Source organism: Budorcas taxicolor, chromosome 2, assembly GCF_023091745.1.
Source record: "Budorcas taxicolor isolate Tak-1 chromosome 2, Takin1.1, whole genome shotgun sequence".
Taxonomy (NCBI): domain Eukaryota; kingdom Metazoa; phylum Chordata; class Mammalia; order Artiodactyla; family Bovidae; genus Budorcas; species Budorcas taxicolor.
The window spans coordinates 1,645,520-1,667,836 of record NC_068911.1 but is presented as its reverse complement, the minus strand read 5'-3'; the positions used below and the strand labels follow the sequence as shown (position 1 = coordinate 1,667,836).

General features: G+C 64.1%; 1 protein-coding gene across 1 annotated transcript; it reads left to right on the top strand.

Moving 5' to 3' along the window:
• The first annotated feature begins 710 nt into the window (after positions 1-710).
• Positions 711-8,402, top strand: LOC128043411 (collagen alpha-1(III) chain-like). Its single transcript, XM_052635754.1, has 7 exons — positions 711-854; positions 3,049-3,183; positions 3,284-4,377; positions 6,371-6,644; positions 6,864-7,324; positions 7,569-7,741; positions 7,900-8,402. Exons 1-7 carry the CDS (start codon positions 711-713, stop codon positions 8,400-8,402), a joined length of 2,784 nt encoding a protein of 927 aa, XP_052491714.1.
• The last annotated feature ends 13,915 nt before the right edge of the window (positions 8,403-22,317 follow it).

The window sequence follows — 22,317 nt, the reverse complement described above, 5'->3', positions numbered from 1 at the left end:
CAGGCACAGGCGGAGGCTCAGGGTCCCCCAGCTCCGGCATGGGGACAGCTGTCACGAGAAGCCTGAGTGGGGGGGGGGGGCTGTGACTCGGTTTCCCCACAGTGCCGCCCCAGCCCCCAGGGCAGAGCAGAGAGGCAAGGCACGGCCCCCTGCTGACCCCAAGGGGCCCCAGGGAGGCTGTCAGGCCCTCCTGTGGTCCCTGCCACCCTCAGCCTCTGTCCCGGCTCCTCCTGCGAGCCAGCGGCCGACCCAGACCCGGCTCCCAGGAGGAGCCCAGCCTCGGCCCCCCAGCGGGCTTGTGTGTGAGCTTGGGCGATGCTGGACCCTTCTGAAAGGCAGGGCCAGACGGGCTGACTGCCCCGGGAAGGACTGGGTGCTTGTGCCTGCACACCAACTGTCTCCGCAACCCGGACACAAGCCCCCCAGTCGCCAGGGCCTCAACACGCTCGCGCTCCAGCAGAGCACGCGTGGCCCCTCAACCCACCCAGGGAACAACCATCAGGACCCTCCAGCTCAGAGGGCCAGAAGCCTCAGTTCCTGCCCCACCTGGGTGCTGAGTCCCCAAGGTCTCTCCACACCCTTTCCTCCCCAGAGAGCTCGGCAAAGCTGGGAATCAACTGGATACACGTGGGCAGGACGAGTGACCAGCAGTGGGGTCAGACGGAGCTGTGTCCACACCCGGCCCCCCTCGCTCACCCACGTGGGCGCACATGGGCACAGGGTACCCGACGGGGCGTGGGGACAGCCAGGAGGCAGGTGTCCTCAGCAGCCAAGGCCGGCCTGCCCTGCTGAGGCGACCATACCCGAACCCCCACAGCGGGGACGCGGGAGCCCGGCCACCAGCCCCACTCACCGTGCGTCCCCAGACCGCACCCTGCCCACTCTGGCCTCAGTCTCCCCATCTGTGCAGTGAGTGCTGGGACAGGTGATACCAAAGTCCCTCGTGCATCTGGGGACCAGCCCCTGCGTAGGCTCCACCATCAGCCCGCCTCCCCCGTCACCCGGAGCCCTGCCCAGGGCCAGGTGACGCCCGAGCTTCTGCAGGAAGAAACCGGAATCCATGACTGGAGACACAGAGGGAAAGGCGGTGTGGGGGACGGGGGTGCTGGAGAGATGACAAACGTATCCTGTGTCCGTGGCAATGCCACCACCCGCTCCCGGTTCACGCCTGGAGATTTATGGCCCTATCCCCGGGCCCTGAGATCCAGCTCCTGCCTGTCACTCACTAGCTTCTTTAACCCGACGCACCCACTGCACCCCCACTCAGCATGTATTCTCCACCACCCGCCCGGGCATCCGCAGGGGCTGTCTCCTGAGGAGATGTATGGACACCCCGGTCCCAGCACCTCTGCTCATAAATTTCTCCTGCTGCTGCGCATCCTCAGAAAGAGGGTTCTGGGCTCACGCCCTGGACCTCTCGGGGGTGGGGCTCTGACCCAGGCAATCTGAGTGCTTAGAAAACCCCGCTGAAACCTAGAGCTGGTGGGTGGGTGCGTGGGTAGGTGGGTGTGTGTCTTAGAGACACAGATGTGGGACCTGGGGTGTGTCTGTGCATCTTAGAGACACACACAGATGGGTGACCTGAGGTGTGTGTGCGCATGTGTCTTAAAGACACACACAGATGTGGGACCCAGGGTGTGTGTGTGTGTCTTAGACACACATCGACACGGGACCCAGGAAGTGTGTAGTGTGTGTGCATGCGTACATGTGTCTAAGAGACACACACAGGTATGGAACTCGGGTAGACACTCCCCTGTTACCGTGCTGAGACCCTGTCATAATTTAGACCCCACTAATTTTTCCTCTCTTGGAGCAGGTGATGCTACAAGAAGACTTTCAGGTTTAAACTCCCAAGGTCTAAGACAGGGGCTGCTGGGTCCCTGTCTCTCCTGGGGGCCCCATCACCTGTTTCTTTGAGGGGTAGGGAATTAGGGGAGCAACAGCCTCTCCCCAGCTTGGGTGGGGGGTGCTGGCTTCCCAAGGCACTGGGAACAACCGATGAGCTTTCCACAGGGAGTCCTGGGGGGCAATGGAGCGGGGCCCTCGGTCCTTCTTGTCCCCAGGCCCAGGTATGGGTGACCGCCACACCCCGTGCCAACCCCCTCACATCTGCCAGGTCGCAGGATGACGCCCACCCCGCCTCCGTCATCAGGACTGCCAGCTCGCAGCTGCTGTGTTACTGAGTGGTGCCCGGGCAGCCGGCCTGCAGGAGGGGGTCCAAGAGGATCTGACTGCGTGACTCCCAACCTTCCAGACCCGGAGACCCCGCGGGGCTGCGGGTGGGGGGGCAGCTCTCCACGAGCCCAGGAAAGTGAGGCACGTCTGCCACCCCCGAACCCAGAGAGCAGGGGGCCTTCCCCTCTAACACACAGCCAACCGGCATCCTTGCCTCCATCTCGGAGTGTCTCCCTTTCTGATGAAGCGGGACGCAAACCTGGGGTGGGGTTTGGGAGAGCATCCCCGGGGGCTGGCTCAACTAAAAGGAGACAGCTGCAAGGACCCAGGGCACAGGAGGCCAGGGGGCTGCTTGGGAAGGAAGCAGGACAGTACTCGCAGCTGCAAGGCAACACGGGCCAATGTGGGCCTTTCCTCTGGGGCCCCACTGGAGAGGCCCCGCCAGAGAGGAGCCTAGGGGAGGCTACCTTCCTATTCCCCCGTATTCCCCCGCGCTCCCCAGCCTTGAAAGCCCCTGCCCTGCAGGGCCCACAAGACCTTAGCTCTTGCTGACGCTTTCCTCCCAGCCCAGCAGTGAGGGAGCCCCGAGCAAGCGCTCCACAACGGCTCACACCTGAGGCCCTGCTGGGGCTGCAAGCCTGGCTGGAGGCTCCCGAGCCTGGAGGAGACACCTCCAGGGGCCCTGCCAGTGCTGACCCTTCCCTGGGATGTTCCTTCCATGGAGCACAGGCGAGCCTTGTGCCCCATTTCACAGATTTGGGAACTGAGGCTCTGAGAGGCTTACCTGCCCCAAGGTCACACAGCTCCTGTCGGGAAGAGTCTGGTTTTGATGCCAGAGGCTGCCGGTCTGTTTTGGAGGGGGAACACCTGCAGGGGCCCCACCCTGAGCAGCAAGCAGGTGGCCTGCAGCTTTTACAGAATGGAAGGGCACCCCTGTCTCAGAGGCACGCTGGGGCAAGAAGGCTCTGCGCCCCTCCTCCAAAGGATGACGAAGAGAACGTGTCCAAGGTGGGGGGAGGGGTGGAGAAGTCCACCAGGTTCTGAGCAAAGGCCCCCGCCCCCACGCCGAGCGTTTGGCTCCCCTTTCGCGGAATGCCGCCCCTCCCAGGGGCACGGCTGGACGGTCCGGGGTGCCGGGCTGGGAGGCGCCAGGCGTCGGGAGTGCGAGCAGACGGAAAAGGGTGATGCCCGCTCGCACCGACGGGGGCCAGGCAGCCCGGGCTGGGGAGGCTCGGGGAAGGGCAAGGGCCGCGCTGCGTCGACCACGGGAAGCAGCGGCTCGGAGCGGGGTGGGACGAGGGGCGACAAGGGGAGAGGGTGCTGGAGCGGCGAGTCCTTGCGAGCGGCAGTGGCGAGCGGGGCAGGGGCGCTCCGGCGGCGGCCGCGGAGCCCCGACCAGGACCCCCTCTGCCCCGCTGAGCCGAGCGCCCGCTCCGCCGCCGCCGCCAAGTTCCTCCAACTTCGCCCGCTCCGCTCGGACGGCGCGCGGGGCCGGGGCGCACAAGGGGCCGGGGGCGCTCGGGGCGCGAGGGCGCGGGGCCCGCCTCGCCGCCCCCGCGAGCGGCCGGACTGCCGCGCCCCCAGGCTCGGTCCCGGCTCCGCGCTTACCTGCTCGCCCGGCCGCCGCTCCGGGGCTGCGCCCGCCGCCGCCGCCGTCCTTCAAGCTCTAACTTCGCTCCGGGGATTGAAATTCCTCCCCAGCTTCGCCCATCGATCCGCGCGCCGCCCCGCCCCTCGCGCGCGGGCAGGGGCGCCGGAGCCCGCGCGCCGCCCCTGCGCCCCCCCCGCCGCTGCGCGCCCCCCCCGCCGCTGCGCGCCCCCCCCGCCGCCCGCGCGCCCCCCCCGCCGCCCCTGCGCCCCCCCCGCCGCTGCGCCCCCCCCCCGCCGCTGCGCGCCCCCCCCGCCGCCCCTGCGCCCCCCCCGCCGCCCGCGCGCCCCCCCCGCCGCTGCGCCCCCCCCGCCGCTGCGCCCCCCCCCGCCGCTGCGCGCCCCCCCCGCCGCCCCTGCGCCCCCCCCGCCGCCCGCGCGCCCCCCCCGCCGCTGCGCGCCCCCCGCCGCTGCGCGCCCCCGCCCCCCTTCCTCCGCGTCCGGCGCCGAGCCGCGCGCCCCCCTCCGCGCCCGCCCGGCCTCCTCGCTGCCCGGCTCCTGCCCTCCCGCCGCCGAGCCGGGGGTGGGGGCGCGGCGAGGGAGCGCGAGGGGGAGGTACTGGAAAGCGCAGGAGGGTTTCCTCTCGGCCCCCGGCCGGCCTCCCACCCACGTCCGCCCTCTGGTGACGGAGCGCGCAGCAGCTGTGGCTGGGAAGGGCTGCCCACGACCCCCTCCCCTTTAAGCAAAGCCCGGGCGTTCTCAGGCCCCGGGTCGGCCAGTCGATCTGGCCCACCTGGAAGAAGGCAGGGGCCGGGGGCAGAGAGCGGGGGGAGGGGCGGCACCCTCTCCCAGCCCGGGTCCCCTTCCTTCCCTCAGTGCCCCAGCCTCTGGGCAGGCGAGGAGGGAGGCCGGCGGGGGGGGGGGGGGGCTCTGAGCAAGCTCTCCTCTTAGTTTGACCCCTGCCACCCGCGCGTGCAGAAGCCCCCTTTCCGCAAGTTACAGGCAAGGAAACGGCCCAGAGAGGCCCCGGGGCATGCCCCCCCGCCACCCCGGCCACACAGCCGGTCTGAAGCAGAACCCGAGGGGCCGCTTTGCCCCCAGGACTGAGCCTTCTGGCCCCTCGGGGACTCCTCATTGGAGCCAGGCAGGCCTCGGCGGTGCTCTCGACTGCCCGGGGGGCTGCCCGGCCCGCAACCCGGCCCGCTCGTGTCCCGGCGCCGCCCGGCCCGTCCCCTGAGGCGCCCGCAGCCCCCTCCCCGCTTCCTGTCCCCCGCCCGCCTCTGATTCCCGGCCTCAGTACCCCCGGCACGCTCTCCGCTCCCCGCCAGCAGCTGGGCAATTCACCGAGCATACAAAAGAGTTGACTCAATTCAAAAGCAGCAAATCAAGATAAATCCTATAGTGTGTGGGGACCGGAGAGGGGATGTGAATGAACGCCCACGGCACAGGCGACTCCTATAGGGGCTGGCAGACCCCCTCCCCCAGCGCCGCTCGGGTGCAGGTCAGCCAGGACCTGGGGGGTGGGCACCAAGCTGCCTCCGCTGCCAGGTGGGGACTTAGGGATTCAGTGCTCTGAGGCCCCCTCCTGCCTGCACGGTGGGGCTCTGCCAGGCTATAAAAGGCCTGCTACAGCGAAGCCAGCGTGCTCGGTGGTGGGGACCGGGCCCTGGGGAGCGCTGTATCCAGAAGCCTGCCACAGCCCCAGGGATCAGGGTGAGGTCCAAGGAAGGAGGCTGCTGGGCCGCGGGGGCATCTGAGCTGCATCCCTTCTTGGGAGGCCCCTGCCTGGACCCTCACCCCGCAGGCCTTAGGCCAAGGCCAGGCTCCAGGCTCTCCCTGTAGACACAGCAAGCCTCAGATGTACTCGGCCCGGGCTGGGGGACCAGATAGCAGGCCGGCCAGGGAGAGGGCTCCCCTCCTGCCTCAGAGCCGCCCCTGCTCCTGCTGCAGCTGGGGCTGGGGAGAGCCTCCTCGGGGGCACCAGTCACTCCTGGAAGGTCTGAGAAATCAGCCTCTGGCCTCACCAGCCCTAGGCAGTAAACGCATGGGAACCGGGGCTCCAGGGCGACCTTCCCCAGGCGAGCCCCTGCCAGGACCTGACGGATGCCTGTTTCTGGCCAGTCCCCCGACCCCAGCCAGCAGCTATATCTCAGGAAGGATGGGGTTGGCTTGGGAGGGGCCACCCCAGAAGGCCAGGGGCCGAGCTAGGGCAGCCTCCCGCTGCTCCCCAGGTCTGCGGGCCATGAGCCGTTTCTTAGGCGAGCGAGCCGAGGCCAAACGACCTGCCCCACTGCCAGGCAAGTATACGTCTGCCCGGGGTCAGGGCTCTGCAGAAGGGCCGGGAGGGTCTAGGCTCCGCACGGTGGGGGGCGGGGGGGGGGGAAGGTCCCTGAGCCAGCTGCGCAGAGAGCGAACCCCAGAGTTGGCGGCGCAGGAGATTGCAGGTGGGGCCTGAGGGGAAGCTTGAGGTCCCGGCCACTGACGCCCTCACCCTCGGCGGAGGCCGCCCCTTAGGGCTGCGACCTCTCCGCCGAGTCTCAGCTCGGGCGCCCCTCCCCCGTGGTCGCGCCGATGGCCGCCCGCGTGTAAGTCATTAATTCTGTTCCAGAGGCGCCGGCGCCGCGGCGAGGACTTCTGTCAGCGACCCCACACCGCGCTCCACGCCCCCTGCCCCACCCCCAGACCCAGAGCGGGTGAGCGGTGGACACGGATGCGGCGCCTCGCTCACCGAGGCTTGGAGACCGCTGGTGCGCGGCACAGAAGCTCTGGAGGGCGTCGGGGTCCCCGAGTTGATGGAGGGGGCGGGGCCCGAGGCCGGCCCCGGGGACGAAGACCCCCAGGCTTCCTGGGGCCTGGATGCAGCAGACGGGGAGAAAATGCAAGTACCCCCCTCCGTGTCCTCCGTCCCCCGAATCCACTCAAGCTGGGACCTGAGTGTTGGGGTGGGTGGAGGGGAGGAGAGAACCCTCCTGGGCCTTAGGAGTGCGTGCCGACGACGCTGCAGGGGGGCCCACCGGGGCGTCGCCTCCCCGCACGCGAGGCTGTAGCTACACCCCCATAACCCTCCCGGAAGCTTCGCGGGTCGCCTTTACTCTCCACAGTCCAGCCGGCGGCTCGCCGCGACCACCGCACGCCCACCGCCGCTCAGATGGGGCGGGGGACGGGCTCCCGTCGGTGGGTCGGGAGGAAATTCCCGCTCAGCGGCGACAGTCGGGCCGGGAACCCCACGCCCCGCCAGCGGGGAGGGCTCCCTTGAGGACGGTGCTAGCATCGCGCCGGTCTGGGCGGCCACAGGCCACACGGTGCAGTTTGGGAAGAGAGAAAGTTGGGGGCGACACCCAGAGACGGGAGAGTCAAGAAGGAGGGACGAGGAGGGGGCGTGGAGGCAAGAGCGGCAGGGTGAGAAGGCTGAGAGCCGCGCGCTGGGGTCCCGCCACACCCCGGAGCCCAGCCCGGCCCCCGGCTTCCGGGCGGAGAGGCTCGGGGCAGAGGCGCCTGGGAATCGCCTGGAGCCGGGTCCCTCGCGGGAGAGCGGCCGCGGCCGGCGGAGCCAGGAGACCGGGTGGGGTGGGGGCGGGGGTCATGTAACGCCCGCTCCGAGCAAGGCTTCCCCCACGCCGGCCGTGAGAAGGCTGGGCACCCTCAGTCCGCTCCCTGCCCGCCCTCGACTACAAGATGGGGTTCCTGATGGGGGGGCGGTCTCCGCATGAACTTGGGGCGCCGCGGCCACCGCTGCTCTCTCGCAAGCAAGACCACCCCGTTACCCTATCCCTGCCTATCCCTCCCTTCCTGCTCACAACGCTCAGGAAAGTTTCGGGGTCCCCGCGGCGCCTTCTAGCCCGAGGGGTCCGGAGTCCCGGGCCTTCGGGCCGCGGCGTCGGGGAGGGAAGTTTGTCCGGCCGGGGCCCGGCGACTGCTAACTTCGGGTGCGATCGCCTCGGCACCCGAGAGCGGGGCGGCGAGGACCGGCGGAAACAACGCTCCATAACCAAGCCCCACTGGCGGGGGACTCGGCCCCGGCGAGGACGCTCAGGGCAGGGCGCGCGGACTGGGGCGGCCCGGGCGGCGAGAGCCTCTGGGGACCCCGCGCACGCCCCCCACTGCCGCCCGGGAGAGCCTCTTCCCTGCCTCCCCCAGGGGCGGGGACCTGCTGCCCTGCAGCCGCGGGAGAAAGGACCCCCGAACCGCAGCCCCCGCCCCCGCCCCCACCATCCCCTTCCTACCTGCTCTGGGTTGTGGGCCCGGGGCTGGAGGCACGGTCACAGGAGAGCGCAGCGCGCGCGCCCAGGTCCCCGGAGCGCGGCGGCGGCGGCGGCGGCTTCCCCTCCTTCCTCCAGCTCTTCCTCCGCCGGCCTCGCTGGCTCCAGACAGATCTCCTCCCCCTAGCGCCCTGCCTGCCCCTCCCGGAGCCCGCCGGGCTGGGCTCGGCCTGCGACTGGGAGCGGAGCGGAGCCGGCGGGAGCCGGGCTGCGGCGCTCACTGCGTCAAGCGCTGGGCGAGCGCGGGGCGGCGGCGGCGGAGACAGCGCGCGGCGAGCCCGGGGCCGGCCGGACAGGCGGGGCAGCGGCGGCTCCGGCTCCGGCTCCTCCGGCTCCGGCGCGGGCGCGGAGGTGGCGGCCGCGGCCGCGCCGAGGTTGTAGCACATTCTTTCTGAGCGTGATCGAAGATTTCGTGTAGGAGCCGGAGCGGGGAGGGCTGGAGGAGGGGCGGGGGACGCGGGCGGGGGACGCGGGCGGGGGCGGCCGGAGGGGCGGGCGGCGGTGTAGCTCCGGCACGTCGATGGACGAGGGGTGTCCGAGGGGTGACGCGGGAGGGGAAGTCGAGGAGGCTGGGGGGCGGCGTGGGCAGCCCAGAGGCGTCTTCGCCCCCCTCCTTCTGGCTCGTCCTGCGCGCCCCTGCCCTCGCCCTAGGCCCCCGTTAGAACAGAGGCCCGCGAAGGTCTAGGAATCGGGACGCCGGGTGGCGATGGGAGGTGGGCACCTGGGCGGAGACGGGCACGCGCGTGCGGGCACTGCCGTTTGCACACACACCGGGAACCGCGTGAAAGTTGACCCGAAGTCAGACCCTCGGTGGGCGCGCGCGTCCGCGTGTGCGACTGCTCTGCCCGCTGGGGCGCGCGTTTCCGGGATGGGGAGGGCGCTGCACCTGGGGAGGGGGGCGGCGAGGGGGTGGTCGCCCCCGAAGCACTCGCTCTACCCTAGATCGCTGACCCCCACTCACCCTCCCGGGGCTCAGCGCCTCCCTCCCCACTTTCGGCGGGGGGGAGGGGGGCAGGGCCGGGGAGGGGTGTGGGACCAGCCAGTCTCCTTCGATTCCCGGAAGGTTCGGTTTAGAGGATCTTCCTCCCACGGATCCCTTCCTCCTCGTTCGCCTCCCGAATCCCCGGGGGACTGCAACCGCTCGGTCGGCCTCTAGACTGAGCTCTACACCCGCAGCCTCCCGGCGTCCACCCCGCCTCGCCGGGCGGTTCCCACTCCCCGCGGCCGCTGCCCAGCCTGCGGCTGGAGCTTTGGGCGAGAACTGCAAATCAGGCTCAAGAGCGCACCCGCGCGGCATGGCCTGCGCGCCGCTCCCCGAGCCTCTGAGTCCGAGCCGCGCAGCAGAGACCCGGCCGGGCTCGGGCTCGGGCGCGACCCTCCGGAGGCCAGCGCCTGCGCGGCGCCCTTGCTCCGCGCGCTGCCCCGGACTGGGAGGGGAGCCAGGGGCAGCGAGGTCGACCTGCGCGCCCCCGGGCGCGCACGCAAAGAGGAGGGGTCTGATGGAGGGTGAGGGGCGCCGGGCGCCCCTCCTGGAGGAGGCACCAGGACCGGCGTGGGAGTGGTGGGTGATGCTGTGGGCCACGCCGCCAAAGGACGGCCGGGCCCAGGAAGGGCGCGCGGGGTTCCGGGTCGGGTCGGGTCCAGCCTGCGGCGCCAGCTGCCGTCCTCCAGCTCCTCCCGCATCTCCTCCAGACTGGATGTCCCTAAGGCAGAGCTGAGACCCCAAAGGGGGCCAGAGTGGAGGAGAGCCCACCGCCTTTCCCGTGGACCCTGGGACCCGGAGGATGACGGTCAAGGTCGTAGCCACTGTCTTCAAGCTGTCCTGTCCTTGAGGGGCGCTCAGACCCCCTGGACCGGAAGGTGGGAGCAGAGGCTGGCCTTGGGAGTCTCCCTTGTGCAGGTCCCTAACGGAGGCGCTTGTTAGCCCAGGCCGGCTGCAGCCCCCGGTTCCCACTTCCCCCTAATTGGCCAGGGCCTTGCCATGACCTGGTTGCCAGGAGCAGCTCTCCTGCCTGAGGGAGCGCGCCTGCGGGATACTTTCACACTCCAGCATCTTGAGATGCTGAAATATGCCCTTGCTTGCTCTGAAAGCAGAGCCTAGCTGCTGTCCCCCAGAAAGGCCAGACACCCTTCATGCTGAGAACAGGGGACCCCCGTGAAGCCCTGGAGGGAGGAGGCAGGAGGGGCCCGCCCTTCTCTGGGCTAAATAAAGCCCAAGTGCTCTCTCACTGGTCTCACTGCTGTGAGATCTCGCTGGCTCTCCCTCTCTCTCCCGCCTTCCTCTCTCAGACACTCATCTCCTCCTGAAAACCCGCACACAGCCTGCATTGTAGACACACACACGCCGCCCACACACTGCATGTCTACACACAGCCCCAGTCGCACCCACCAGCCCATCTCCCGGCCAGGCGTTATCTGGGCGAGAACACGGGATACACTCCCCATCCTCACAGATGCCCAGCTTGAGCTGTCGGTGGTACAGCCCGCAGCCAGCTCCAAACACCCCCAGTCCACACCTAACACACATGGGCAGGCTCGCACGCCCGAATGCAATGATAAAACTCACCTCCACGTATCAAGCACGCGGTTGCGGCTTGCATCAATTCAGTCCATGCTCACAGCCACCTAGAAATGAGCACTGTTAACGTCTCCCACTTTACAGGGAGGCCGCGGTTGAACTCTCCAGGAACTGGGTCAGCAGATCCTTGTTTTCACCCCCACAAACCAGCCACTAAATCCAGACTCAGCCCAGCACCCTGGGGGGAGGCAAGCGAGGCAGTGAAGGGCCTGGGGCTCTGGGTCCACACCTTCCCCGGCTGCTGGAGGCCCCTCTGTGCCTCTCGAGGTCCCCTGCCCAAGTACTCGCCACAGTGGGTCCTCCACCAGACTGTGAGCTCTGCAGAGGAGGACGGCCTGACTCACCTCTGAACGCCGGACCAGCACAGGGGGGCTGACCGGGTGGGCTTTCACGACAGAGGAGGCTCTGATGCGCGTTTGCACCACCCCCCGCCCCCGTGCCCCCTCTCTCCTCTCAGGATGGCCTGGCTGGGAGGAGCTGACCCAGGCAGGTCGGTCGGACAACTGAGGGCGTAGAACAGAGGGACACCATGGCGGCGGGCTAATGTGGAAAAGAGCCCTCCCCAAGCCCATCCTGGGAGACAGTACCTAGAGGGAGGTGGAGACTGTCCCTTCCCGTGCCCAGAACTTCATGGTGATGATGACGAACATCGAAAAACCGAGAGCCACGCCAAAAGCAATGTGGCCGTCTTATATCTAAGCAAAGAGCCTGTTCCCCCATATGTAAAAAGCTCCTACAAATCAATAATAAACCCAAAAGCAGGGGAAAAATGGGCAGAGATTATGAACAGAAAAGGAAATTAAAATAATGCTTGTGTATACAACAAGTGCCCTGTCTCACTCCTAACAACAGAAAGGCAAATTAAAACTATTCTGAGAAATGATTTATTCATCCAATGGGCAAAGAGTAAGGTTTAATGACACGCTGTTGCGATGATGTGGGAAGCAGGCACTTTTAGAGCCTCTGAAACAAGGTCCAAAACCCTTTGGCCCAGCATTTACTTCTAGGAATCTGTCCTCCAGAGAGTGCTCACAAATGTGAAAAATGATATATTACTGCACGCAAGGTTATTCATCGGAGCACTCTTTGTAATAGCAGCAGATTGGAAGCGTCTGAAATGCCGGCCGACAGTGGAGTGCAGGGACGCGTGCACACAGATGCACGCACAGCTGGATAGGCACGCACTAATCTGAGTCCATCTCCCAGAAGGGTCTTTAGGGGAACAGAGCAAGGAGTGGAACTGTGTGTGCAGGACTTTTTATTAACTTGCATAAGAAAGATATAACACAGTAGCATTTTATTTGCCTGTGTGTGCAAAGCAGTAGGGAAACTGGAGGGCCGGGAGACAGGGAGAGAGGGCAGGAAACTGCTTCACTCAGAGGCATTTTCCACTGTGTTATTTGTTGACAGTGAATTCCACCCTTCTTAACAGTATACAGTTGCATGAGTTTTGACAAATGTGTATATCTGTATCACCACCCCAATCAAGATATTGAAACTTCCAGAGCACCAGAAAATGAGGCTTTTCACTCTGTACCCACATCTGCTGTTTGAATTTTGTACAATGTGCATACATTTCCTTTGTAATAAATTTAAATACAGAAGTTAAAATGAAAGATGGTTTCACATCTGTCATCTCGTACCTGCAATATCCCAGGAAGGCGACTCTTCCCAGTCCTGTTTTACAGATCAGACTGAACTTCCCAGAAGAACAGAGGCTTGCCCCGGAGAGCTAAGGCCGAACTGGGACCCTAGGCTCTCTCTGATTTTAGCAGCCTCATTGAGGGTTAATTTACATAGTTACTCAGGTCAGTTTCAAGTGTGCTATTCAATGGTTTTTAGTATATTCACAGAGTTGTGCAACCATCTAACTTTTTGAGCATTTTTTACCCCCAAAGGAAACCCCAGTATCCGTGAGTAGCCACCCCCACTCGCCACCATGACGTCTATCCTAGGTCTTTCTCTTTTTTTATTTTTTATTGGAATATACAGCTAATTAACTGCTTAAATTAAAACTATGCACTGTTACATTGAATTAAACTGATAGTTTCAGGGTTACAGCGAAGGCTCAGCCATGCATAAACATGTACCCATTCTCCCCCGAATTCCCTTCCCGCCCAGCCTGCCACGAGACACTCAGCAGGTCGGCGGCAGCAGGGCCTTGTCACCAACCTGCTTTCTGGCTCTGAGTCTTGACTGTTGTGGATGTTTCGGATCAACGCACTTGCCTGCTCAGTGGGTCCCTGACTGGCTGCTCTCACTTACTGGGATGTTTCTGAGATTCAGGTGGTGGTTTAGTCGCTCAGTCGTGTCTGACTCTGCGACCCCGCGGACTGTAGCCCGCCAGGCTCCTCTGTCCGTGGGATTCTCCAGGCAGGAGTACTGGGGTGGGCTGCCGTGCCCTCCTCTGGGGGGTTTCCCGACCCACGCGTTGAGCCTCGGTCTCTTGCACTGCAGGCGGATTCTTTACTGACCGAGCTGCGAGGGAAGCCCGGGGGTCGCTCGTGGTGTGCCGTGCCCCATTCTGATGGCCTGACGGTCCCACTGTGTAGGTGGAGCCCCTTTTATTACCCACTTGTCAGTGATGGCATTTGGGCTGTCTCCCCTCTAGGGGATATCACAGACATGCTGCTGTGAGCATTCATGGAGTTTTCATGTGAACCTACGCTTTCATTTCTCTTGGGTACACACCAGAGGGGCAGACTTGCTGGCCGTGTGGCGACTGTTTGATGTTTTGGAGAATCCCCAGACTGGTTCCCACCAGCAATGTGTGTGTGCGTGTCGATTTCTCTGCACCCTCACCGACACTTGCTTTTATGTCTCTACTCCAGCCAACCTGGTGGGTGTGAACGGGTATCTCACTGTGGCTTTGGTTTGCATTTCCCAATGGCTAATGATGTTGAGCATCTTTTCATAAGCTTCTTGGCCCTTGCAAATCTTTGGAGAGATGTCTATTAGGATCCTTACGCATGGCCACTGGGCTATTTATCTTTTTATTATTGGGTTATAAGAGTTAAGCAGGAGACCCGGATTAAATCCCTGGGTCGGGAAGATCCCCTGGAGAAGGGAAAGGCTTCTCACTCCAGGATTCTCGCCTGGAGAATTCCCCGGACGGAGGAGCCTGGTGGGCCACAGACCATGGGGTCGCAAAGAGTGGACACGACTGAGTGACTTACGCTTTCAAGAGTTCTTTATATAGTCTAGACACGAGTTCCTAATTAGATTTATAATTTGCAAATATTTCCTCCCTTTCTATGGGTTGTTTTTTCACTTTCTCGTTGGAATTGTTGGCAGCACAAAAGGTTTTAATTTTGATGAAGTCTAATTTTTTCTTTTTGTTGCTCATGCTTTTGATGTCGTGTCTAAGAAGCCTTTGCCTAAGGTGAAGATTTACTCCTATATTTTCTTCTAAGAGTTTTACAGTTTCAGCTCTTCTCTTCAGCTCTTTGATCCACCGAGTTATTTTCCAGACGGTGTGAAATAGGCTCCAGCTTCATTTTCGTGCGTGTGTTGTTGGTCCCAGCACCATTTGTTGAAAAGTCTGTTCTTTTCCCACTGAATCCTCTTGACCCGCTTGTCAAAACTAGAGTCACCTTCAAGCGAGGGTTTACGTCTGCATCCTCACCTCTACCCCGTCGGTGGGTATGTCTCTGTCCTGCCAGACCACTCTGTCCTGCTTGACAGCAGCACCTGAGGGCCTTTGGCTTTGTTCTTTGGCAAGACCGTTTTGGCTCTTTGGGGTGCCTTACTCTTAAACTCAAGGCTTCCCAGTTGGCCCAGGAGTCAAGACTCTGCCTGCCAGTACAGGGCGTGTGTGTTTGATCACCTGGGTTGGGAAGATCCCCTGGAAGAGGAAATGGGAACTCACTCCGTCTTCTTGCCTGGAGAATCCCACGGACAGAGGAGTCTGGCGGGCTTACAGTCCCTGGGGTCGCAAGGAGTCTGGCACGGCTGAGCCACCGAGCATGCACGCACTCTTGAACTCAGAGCAAAGCCTCGGCCTGTCCCTCAGCCTCCCCGAGCAGCTACAGCACACGTGGGGGCGCCGGCAACTCACTGTGACCAACAAGCACACACGTCCTAAGCGCCTGCTGTGTGCTGGCGCTTCCTGCCTGTAGGCTCTTGATGCTCGTTAATTCCTTCAGGCCATGGCAACACCGAGGCACCGGGAGCCCGGGGAGCTAGTCCACGGTCACACGCACGGCCAGTGAACAGCTGCTTGTCTTCAGCGCCCCGACTCTCATTGTTTTTCACATGGAAGCTTGGAAGTTTTCAGACATGCAGAAAAGTTGAAATAGTTTTACGGTCACGCCCAGACGCCCACAGCCGCATCTGGCTCCCCTCTCTTTGTCACCTTCCTCCCCAGCCCTGCAGGCGCCAGCCGCTTCCCGGGTCGGGTACAGATGCCGGCACGGGGCACCCCTAGATAGGCAGCGCACGCAGCACCAACCAGAGTTCGGAGTTTGTCACAGAGTTTTGAGTTCTTCGGAGGAAAACTGATACACAACGAAATGGAGATATCGGGGGACCATGAGGCTCCCGTGGGCACTCTCTGCAGCCCAAAGCCCTGCTGAGAGACACAACATCCACCAGGAAAGTCCCCACCTGCCCAGCCCCGCCACACCACCCTGGTTCTGACTTTTCCCACCAAAAGCTGGTTTACTGTGTCCCAGACATCAAACCAGTCCATCCTAAAGGAAATTAACCCTGAATATTCACTGGAAGGACTGATGCTGAAGCTGAAGCTCCAAAACTTCTGGCCACCTGATGCGAAGAGCTGACTCACTGGAAAAGACCCTGATGCTGGGAAAGATTGAGGGCGGGAGGAGAAGGGGACGACAGAGGGTGAGATGGTTGGGTGGCATCCCCGACTCCATGGACATGGGTTTGAGCAAGCTCTGGGAGTTGGTGATGGACAGGGAGGCCTGGCGTGCTGCAGTCCATGGGGTCGCAGAGAGTCGGACGTGACATAGCGACTGGACAAGACTTGTATAAATTTGGGGTCACAGAGTGTCTGGCCCCTTCCGCTCTGCACAAGCTGTGCGTGTCCATGGGGTGCTGTGTTTTGCGGAGCGGTGCTGAGTCGCACACCCACGATGCCCCCCATGGCCTCTGCTCTGGCCCCTTGCCTGCTCACCTGCGTGACCCCTGTTCGCACCTGCGTCCCCCACCCGATCCTCAGGGCCGCCTTCCAGATGCACGCCGATCACAGGAAAGGAAGGTGATGCCACCCCCTTGGAAGCCAGAGGTTGCAGAGACACATGTCTTTGCTGGCATCTTGAGTCTGGGATAAATCACATGTCAGGCTGTTAGGTGGAGAAATCAACAGATTATAAATCGCACAGTAATAAATTCAAGCCAGTTTTGCAAAGCAAAAATGTACATGTGCTTAGAAGAAAGAGCTGGCAGGATGGTGGTGGTTTCTTTCCCCCAGAATCGTCCCTCTTGACGGCTAGGGATGTGGATCGTGATGGGTGGGGGTGCAGGAGACAGCGGAGCCCGGGCCCCTCCAGGCACCCTGCCCTCAGAGACGCTGAGAGGTCAGGTCTGTGACCCCGCCAGACCCAGCACAGGGCCGCCATCCGTGACCCACAGCCCGAATGCCGGCAGGAGGGGCAGAAGGACAGACGGACAGAGCAGGCCCCAAACATGCGTCAGGTCCAGGTCCCGGGGACTAAGGGGCCACCAGAGGCGGGGCTGGGAGGACCGCCCCTCACTGTCCCCAAGGGGCCCGCACCCTCTCCTGCATCATGAGAGGCCGGGACCGCAGCACCAGCCCCGGCCACTGGGCCCTCCCGGGTTCATCCTGCTCGTTGAAGGACTTGGCCATAAAATAGCAAAGGTGACGGAAGCTTCAGAGTGGACCAGTAGGTATGCGATTTCTTAAAAATGATATCAGCCACCAGGATTTCCTTCCTGGAAGGAGAGACCCAGGGTGTCGAGGCTGGTAGAGGCTTTCTGCCTCACGCCCCGTGGGGTCCCCCAGCGCCCCCCCCCTCCCCCGGAGCCCCCAAGACAAGGTGCTCAGAGGCCACAGGCGGACGGGGGCCTGAGCGCCTGTGCGCCTCTGCACACGTGAGGAAAGAGGCCAAGGCGCCAGCCCGCGCCCTCTTCCCACGTGACCCCGGGGTCAGGACCAGCCTGTGCGCAGGCGGAGCTTCAGGACTGAGCTGCAGACAGGCCGTCAGCATGCAGCCCTGCAGCCTTCCCCAGGCGGGGACCCCTCCTCACCCTTCTCCCCGGGGACCCGCTGCGGCCCAGCCCGGGGGCATACATGCTCAGACACCCGGGGTGGGCCCGGGGCCGGGGGGCCCCATTCACGGGCATGCTGGTCCCACCCACCTCAAGGCCTGCCCTCGCAGGTATCTCTGCCTGGCGTGGCCTCCCGCACCCCGGCTGGCCTGTCCAGGCCTCTGTCCTTCAAGCCTGGCTTGGGTGTCCCGGGCAGGTTCGGTGCCCGTGACTGCTTGTCACCTGGGCTGGAGTCCCTGGCTTCTGGACAGGGAGCACTTTGAGGGGGCCTTGTGCCAGCGCCCCCAAGCCCCATGCCCCTCAAGGAGTTTGAACTGACCTGGTGGGTGGGGGCTGAGGGGTGGGACCCCAGGGGAGGGGGAGGCAGGAGGGTCCAGGGCACAAAGACCACCCCATCCCACAGCATCCACGCACGACTGGCCCATCTCCTCTTCGGGGTCAGCTGCCCTCCTCCCCCAGAGCCCCCGCACGGCCAGGCCGCACTCAGCCCCGCGGGGACGGCAGTCCAGGCCCAAGCGGGGAGGCTTGGGCAGGAGGCGCTCTGCCGCAGGAGCGATCGATCGCGTTTCCTCGGGAAGGAGGCCAGGGCCTCCTGGCCGGCCGCCCTCCCTCTGGCCTGCTCCACGGGTCACAGGCCTGCCAGCGAGCGTCCAGGCCACCCTCACAGCCACGCTCCTCTGCCCTTGCCTCTGTGTCAGTGGTGATGACTCTGCCGGGCAGCAGTCCAGCTCTGGGGTCCACAGCTTCCCCCAGGAGCCCACCAGGCTGCCCAGCCCCTGGGCCGCCATCAAGGCACCGACTGGGTGGGAGACAGCTCCTCCCCTGCCTCCTTCCAGGACACTGCTCCCCCAGTTTCTTTTGATAAAAATATCCACCACCACCCCACCCCGATGATACTGGCCTTTCTTCTCCTACTCAAGCTGCCTGACCCAGCATGTGCTTGGTCTTCCCCAGTGTCAGGGAGCTCACTACCACCTAACCCTGGAAGATGCTGGCTTTCTATATACCTACAGTTGCACCCGACTCTGTCTTGACAAGAGCTGAGCACCCCATCCTGCCCCTCGAGCCATCTCAGGGCAGCCTGTGGTGGGCCCACCTCTGAGTCCTCCTGACCTCTGCTCAGCCCACGGCCCAGCCCTACCTGCCCCCTCTGCACCCCAACATCCTTGCCTCCCCCACATCTGTGCAAAGGCACCCCCAGCTCTCCTGACTGCAGCCACTGGCGCCCCCTGGAGCTGACCTCTCGAGGGTCTGGGCTCTGCCGGCTTACGGGTAGCAACCCTGGACAGGTGATGGACGCCAGCGGGGCAGGGACCCAGCTTTATGAGTGACTGTCAAGTGGGCCAAAGTACTGGAGTTTCAGTTTCAGCATCATTCCTTCCAAGGAAATCCCAGGGCTGATCTTCAGAATGGACTGGTTGGATCTCCTTGCAGTCCAAGGGACTCTCAAGAGTCTTCTCCGACACCACAGTTCAAAAGCAGCAATTCTTCAGCGCTCAGCCTTCTTCACAGTCCAACTCTCACATCCATACATGACCACAGGAAAAACCATAGCCTTGACTAGACGGACCTTTGTTGGCAAAATGATGTTTCTGCTTTTCAACATGCTATCTAGGTTGGTCATAACTTTTCTTCCAAGGAGTAAGCGTCTTTTAATTTCATGGCTGCAATCACCATCAGCAGTGATTCTGGAGCTCATGCAAAGAGTTGACTCATTGGAAAAGACTCTGATGCTGGGAGGGATTGGGGGCGGGAGGAGAAGGGGACGACAGAGGATGAGATGGCTGGATGGCATCACGGACTCGATAGACGCGAGTCTGAGTGAACTCCAGGAGCTGGTGATGGACAGGGAGGCCTGGCATGCTGCGATTCATGGGGTCGCAAAGAGTCGGACTCGACTGAGCGACTGAACCGAACTGCACTGTCAAGTGGGCAGCAGATAAGGCTCCGGCCCGGCGTGACAGAAACAATATAAAAAGGCTCCGCAGCATCTTTTCATTGACTAGAGACCTTGTTCTTGGTGTTCCATTATCTCCCAGGCTAACAGGCCACACAGAGAAACCCGAGGGAGCACGGCGTCCTGGCACGGGGAGACGCCCGATGCAGCCCAGGGCCGCGGTTGTCCCCCAGCGTCAATGGCCCTCTCCCAAGACTGCCTGGCATGGTGGGTCCCTGCCCCCTGTGCACTTCCTTTCCTTTCTGTTGGGGGTCCGGCAGGATACGATCGCTCTTCACGGAGGCTGCGGGCAGCAAGGGATGTGCCCAGGGCCGAGGTGGACCGGCAGCGTCGGCAGAGCCGCAGGCCACCCCCCGCCGCTCGCCCTCCAGGAGGACGTGCCCCTGCCTCACAGGCGGGTCTGTGAGGCCCAGGATCGGGGGCTTAGCCAACACCCCTGCCAGCCAGAGGCCGTGCTGGGCTGTGGGACCCCTCGAGCCTGAGGGAGCCCCCCCGGCTGGGGTCTGGAGCCTCTGCACGCACGAGGGAGGCTGTGGAGCGCCCTCAAACACCTGAGGCTTCTCGCGGTGCCAGGCGTCCACGGGCCCCGAGGTCCTTGCAAGGCCAAGTGCCCACATCTGAGGCCAGGGACGAAAGACTCTCCTTCCCAGCCCCGTCGGGCCCACAGGCTTGAGGCCAGCAGGGAGGGGCTTCCAGGAGGCCTCAGCCCTGGGCTGGGCCCCTGGGGTCCTGGCGTCTCCTTGCCCGCCCGCAGCCCATGCTGGGGTCCCCCAGGCCCTCCAGGCCTCTCCTGCACAGACCCCTCCAGCACCCGCAGCCCCCAGGCAGGTGGCGGCTGCACGCTTGCTGCTCCTTGCCCAGCCCAGCACTCCAGGGGCCAAGCAGAGCCAGCAGTGTCTGTGGCTCAAGGCAAGCAGGGAGGCAACGTGCGTTGATGTAAATGAAGGGCCGTTTCTTCTTCCAGAATAGCTGGGCCCGCGGTGCGGCCAAGGAGCCCGAGGCGCACGAGCCAATCGTATCCCACGGAGCCAGTAATTAATAAAAACGAGCGATGATGGGCCATCTGTGCGGCCTGCGATCCGTGGCACGGCCACGCGGGCCCTCATTAGGCATTCCTCGGCCGCGTCCCCACAGATGTCGCGGTAGCTCCCACAGGAAGACAGAGTCGGACAAATTCAGGCAAACAGCATGGAGCGGACCAGGTCTCAGCCGCGGAGCTCATGCGGGCCGGTCTGAGTGAGACCCCTGGGCACCAGCATCCATTGTCCACTGGCCCCACGTGCTCTCCGTGTGACCTTGGGTGAGCACCCCGCAGCTCCGGGCCTCCACCTCCACGCTGCCACGAGGAGCAGGGCGGGTCCCCAGGACAGTGGTCAGTGTGTGCTCGGAGCACAGGGCCCCAGAGCCTTCAGCTCGCTCAAGCACAAAGGAGGCCGCCGTCCATGGAGTCTGGTTGGTGACCAGCAGGCTGAGGGGGCCTAAGGTCTTGGAATTCTCCAGAAGTGCTGGTCGGGGCTTATTCTCCTTGACAATTCCAGCTGCTCGTCTGCTCCTGCCGGAGACCCCTCAGCCCTGGAAACGGCCTGCAGCTGAGGGCTACCTCTTGCCTGGGGCGCGGGCCCATCAGGGAGAGACAGGACTGGGAACCTCAGGTGCCCATGGCCGGCAGCCCAGTGAGAGTCAGACTGACAAAGAGGGAGCCTCAGCGAGACGGGTTAGGGTCAGGGTTAGGGTCAGGGTTAGGGTTAGGGTCGGCACGCATGACGCTGCCCAGAGAGGAGCCCCTGGAGGTCTGGCGTGGGCAGGCAGCTCGCCCTGAGCACCCTGGGGCCGTGGGCAGAGCATCGAGGCAGCGTTTGGCCTCTCGGAATCCCGAGGTACTGGGCTCCGCGGTGGGTCATGCGTGTCACAGCTCCCCACGGTGGGTCCTGTAGGGACAAATGGCCGAATACCCTCAGAGTGGGGCTCTCCCACCGTGGCTGAGGGCCGCTCGGCCTTGAGTGCAGCGGGAAAGGCAGAGACGGACCCTGGGGCGCAGCCGGGGGGCTCGCCCGCGGGCACACAGTGACCCGGGGGCCCAACTCCCTGCGGCCAGCCCCCCAGCCGGAGAAGCGGGGCGGGGGGACGGACGAGGTCCGGGCTCGCCCTGCCCCCGCCCCTGCCCCCGCCCCCCCTGGCTTCCAGAGCTTTCTCCACGGCGGGACTCCTCCCCTGCTGTCCTCCATGTCTGGACGGCACTGGGGCAGCGAGGCTATCGAGGTAGACCTCATCCTGGGGGTGAACTCTCAGATCCGCCCGCGGGCCTGGGGATTGAATTCAGCTGGCGGATCGGCGTCGCCTCAGCTGCTCTTCCCCCTCCGGGACTTGCTGTCCCGTCAGCCAGACCCTACCCGCCGCGCGCCCGCGGGGAGAGGGCACCCGCCTGTGTCTCCGCCCGTCGCGAGGAACGGCCGGGTGAGCAGGCCGCTCTGGTTACTGCCTGGGTAACCCGAGGCCCCCTGGCCTGTCCCCAGAGAACCCAGGCCCCCAGCTTTGGCCCCGCACAGTAGAGCACTCACCCGGAAAGTGGGCTCAGAGGGGGCGTGTTTGTTCTAACGCCCTCAGCCTGGCCGACCCTCAGGGCCCCTGGAGGTCAGAAGGGAAGCTGAGGCCCGGGGAGGCCAGCCCTTTGGTGCAGAGTGGGGTCAGAGTGGAGGCGGGAGTGTGGACCCCTGGGCACCAGGTCAGGACTCTTTCCCACCCGGGCATCCAGGACAAGGGGTCCAGGCCTCCCTGCAGTGAAGGTAAGGCCGCCTGCAGGCAGAGGTCGAGGGGAGGAAAGGGTGCAGGAGCCCGGAAAGCTGTGGAGGGGCCCAAGGGCGAGGGGTGTCGGGGAGTGCGGCATCACCAGTGTGAATATTCATGAGCCATGAATATTCATAGCAACATCTCTACCACTGATAAGGGAGACGCTGGTCTGGGAGGGAGAACCCACCACTCGCTTGCCCAGAACCCAGGCAGTGGTCCTGGGCTTTGAGCCCGTCTGCCATAGGACCCAACAGGGGCCCTCTGCAAAGGTCACCAAGGAGCCAGGGCTAGTGAGGGCTTGGCCGGCGGGGAGGGGGCCGTGTGGCCACTCCGTGCCATGGACTTGAGCTCCCGGGCGCAGCTGGCGAGGGCCGCCTGGACGTGGCAGGCAAGGGACGAGCAGCCAGGAGCCTCAGGACGGTCTGGCTGGTCTGGGTAACTGGCCAGCAGCCAGGAGGAGCTGGGAGGAGGCTGCAGCTGCTGGAAACAGGACCCCCTGGGGGCTGATGAGGACAGGATCCAGGTCAGGGGTGGAGGGAGTCCAGGGAAGGAAAGCGAGGGCGGCTCAGAGAGTGTCAACACCTTGCCCGAGGTCACACAGCGAAACCTGCCACAGCCCAGGGCTCCGTTCTGGAGGCTGTGGGTGCAGGAACTGGCATACAGGAGGCTGACCTCTGGGCTGTTCCTGCCCCAAGACAGGCGTGTGGCTCTTCCTGCACACA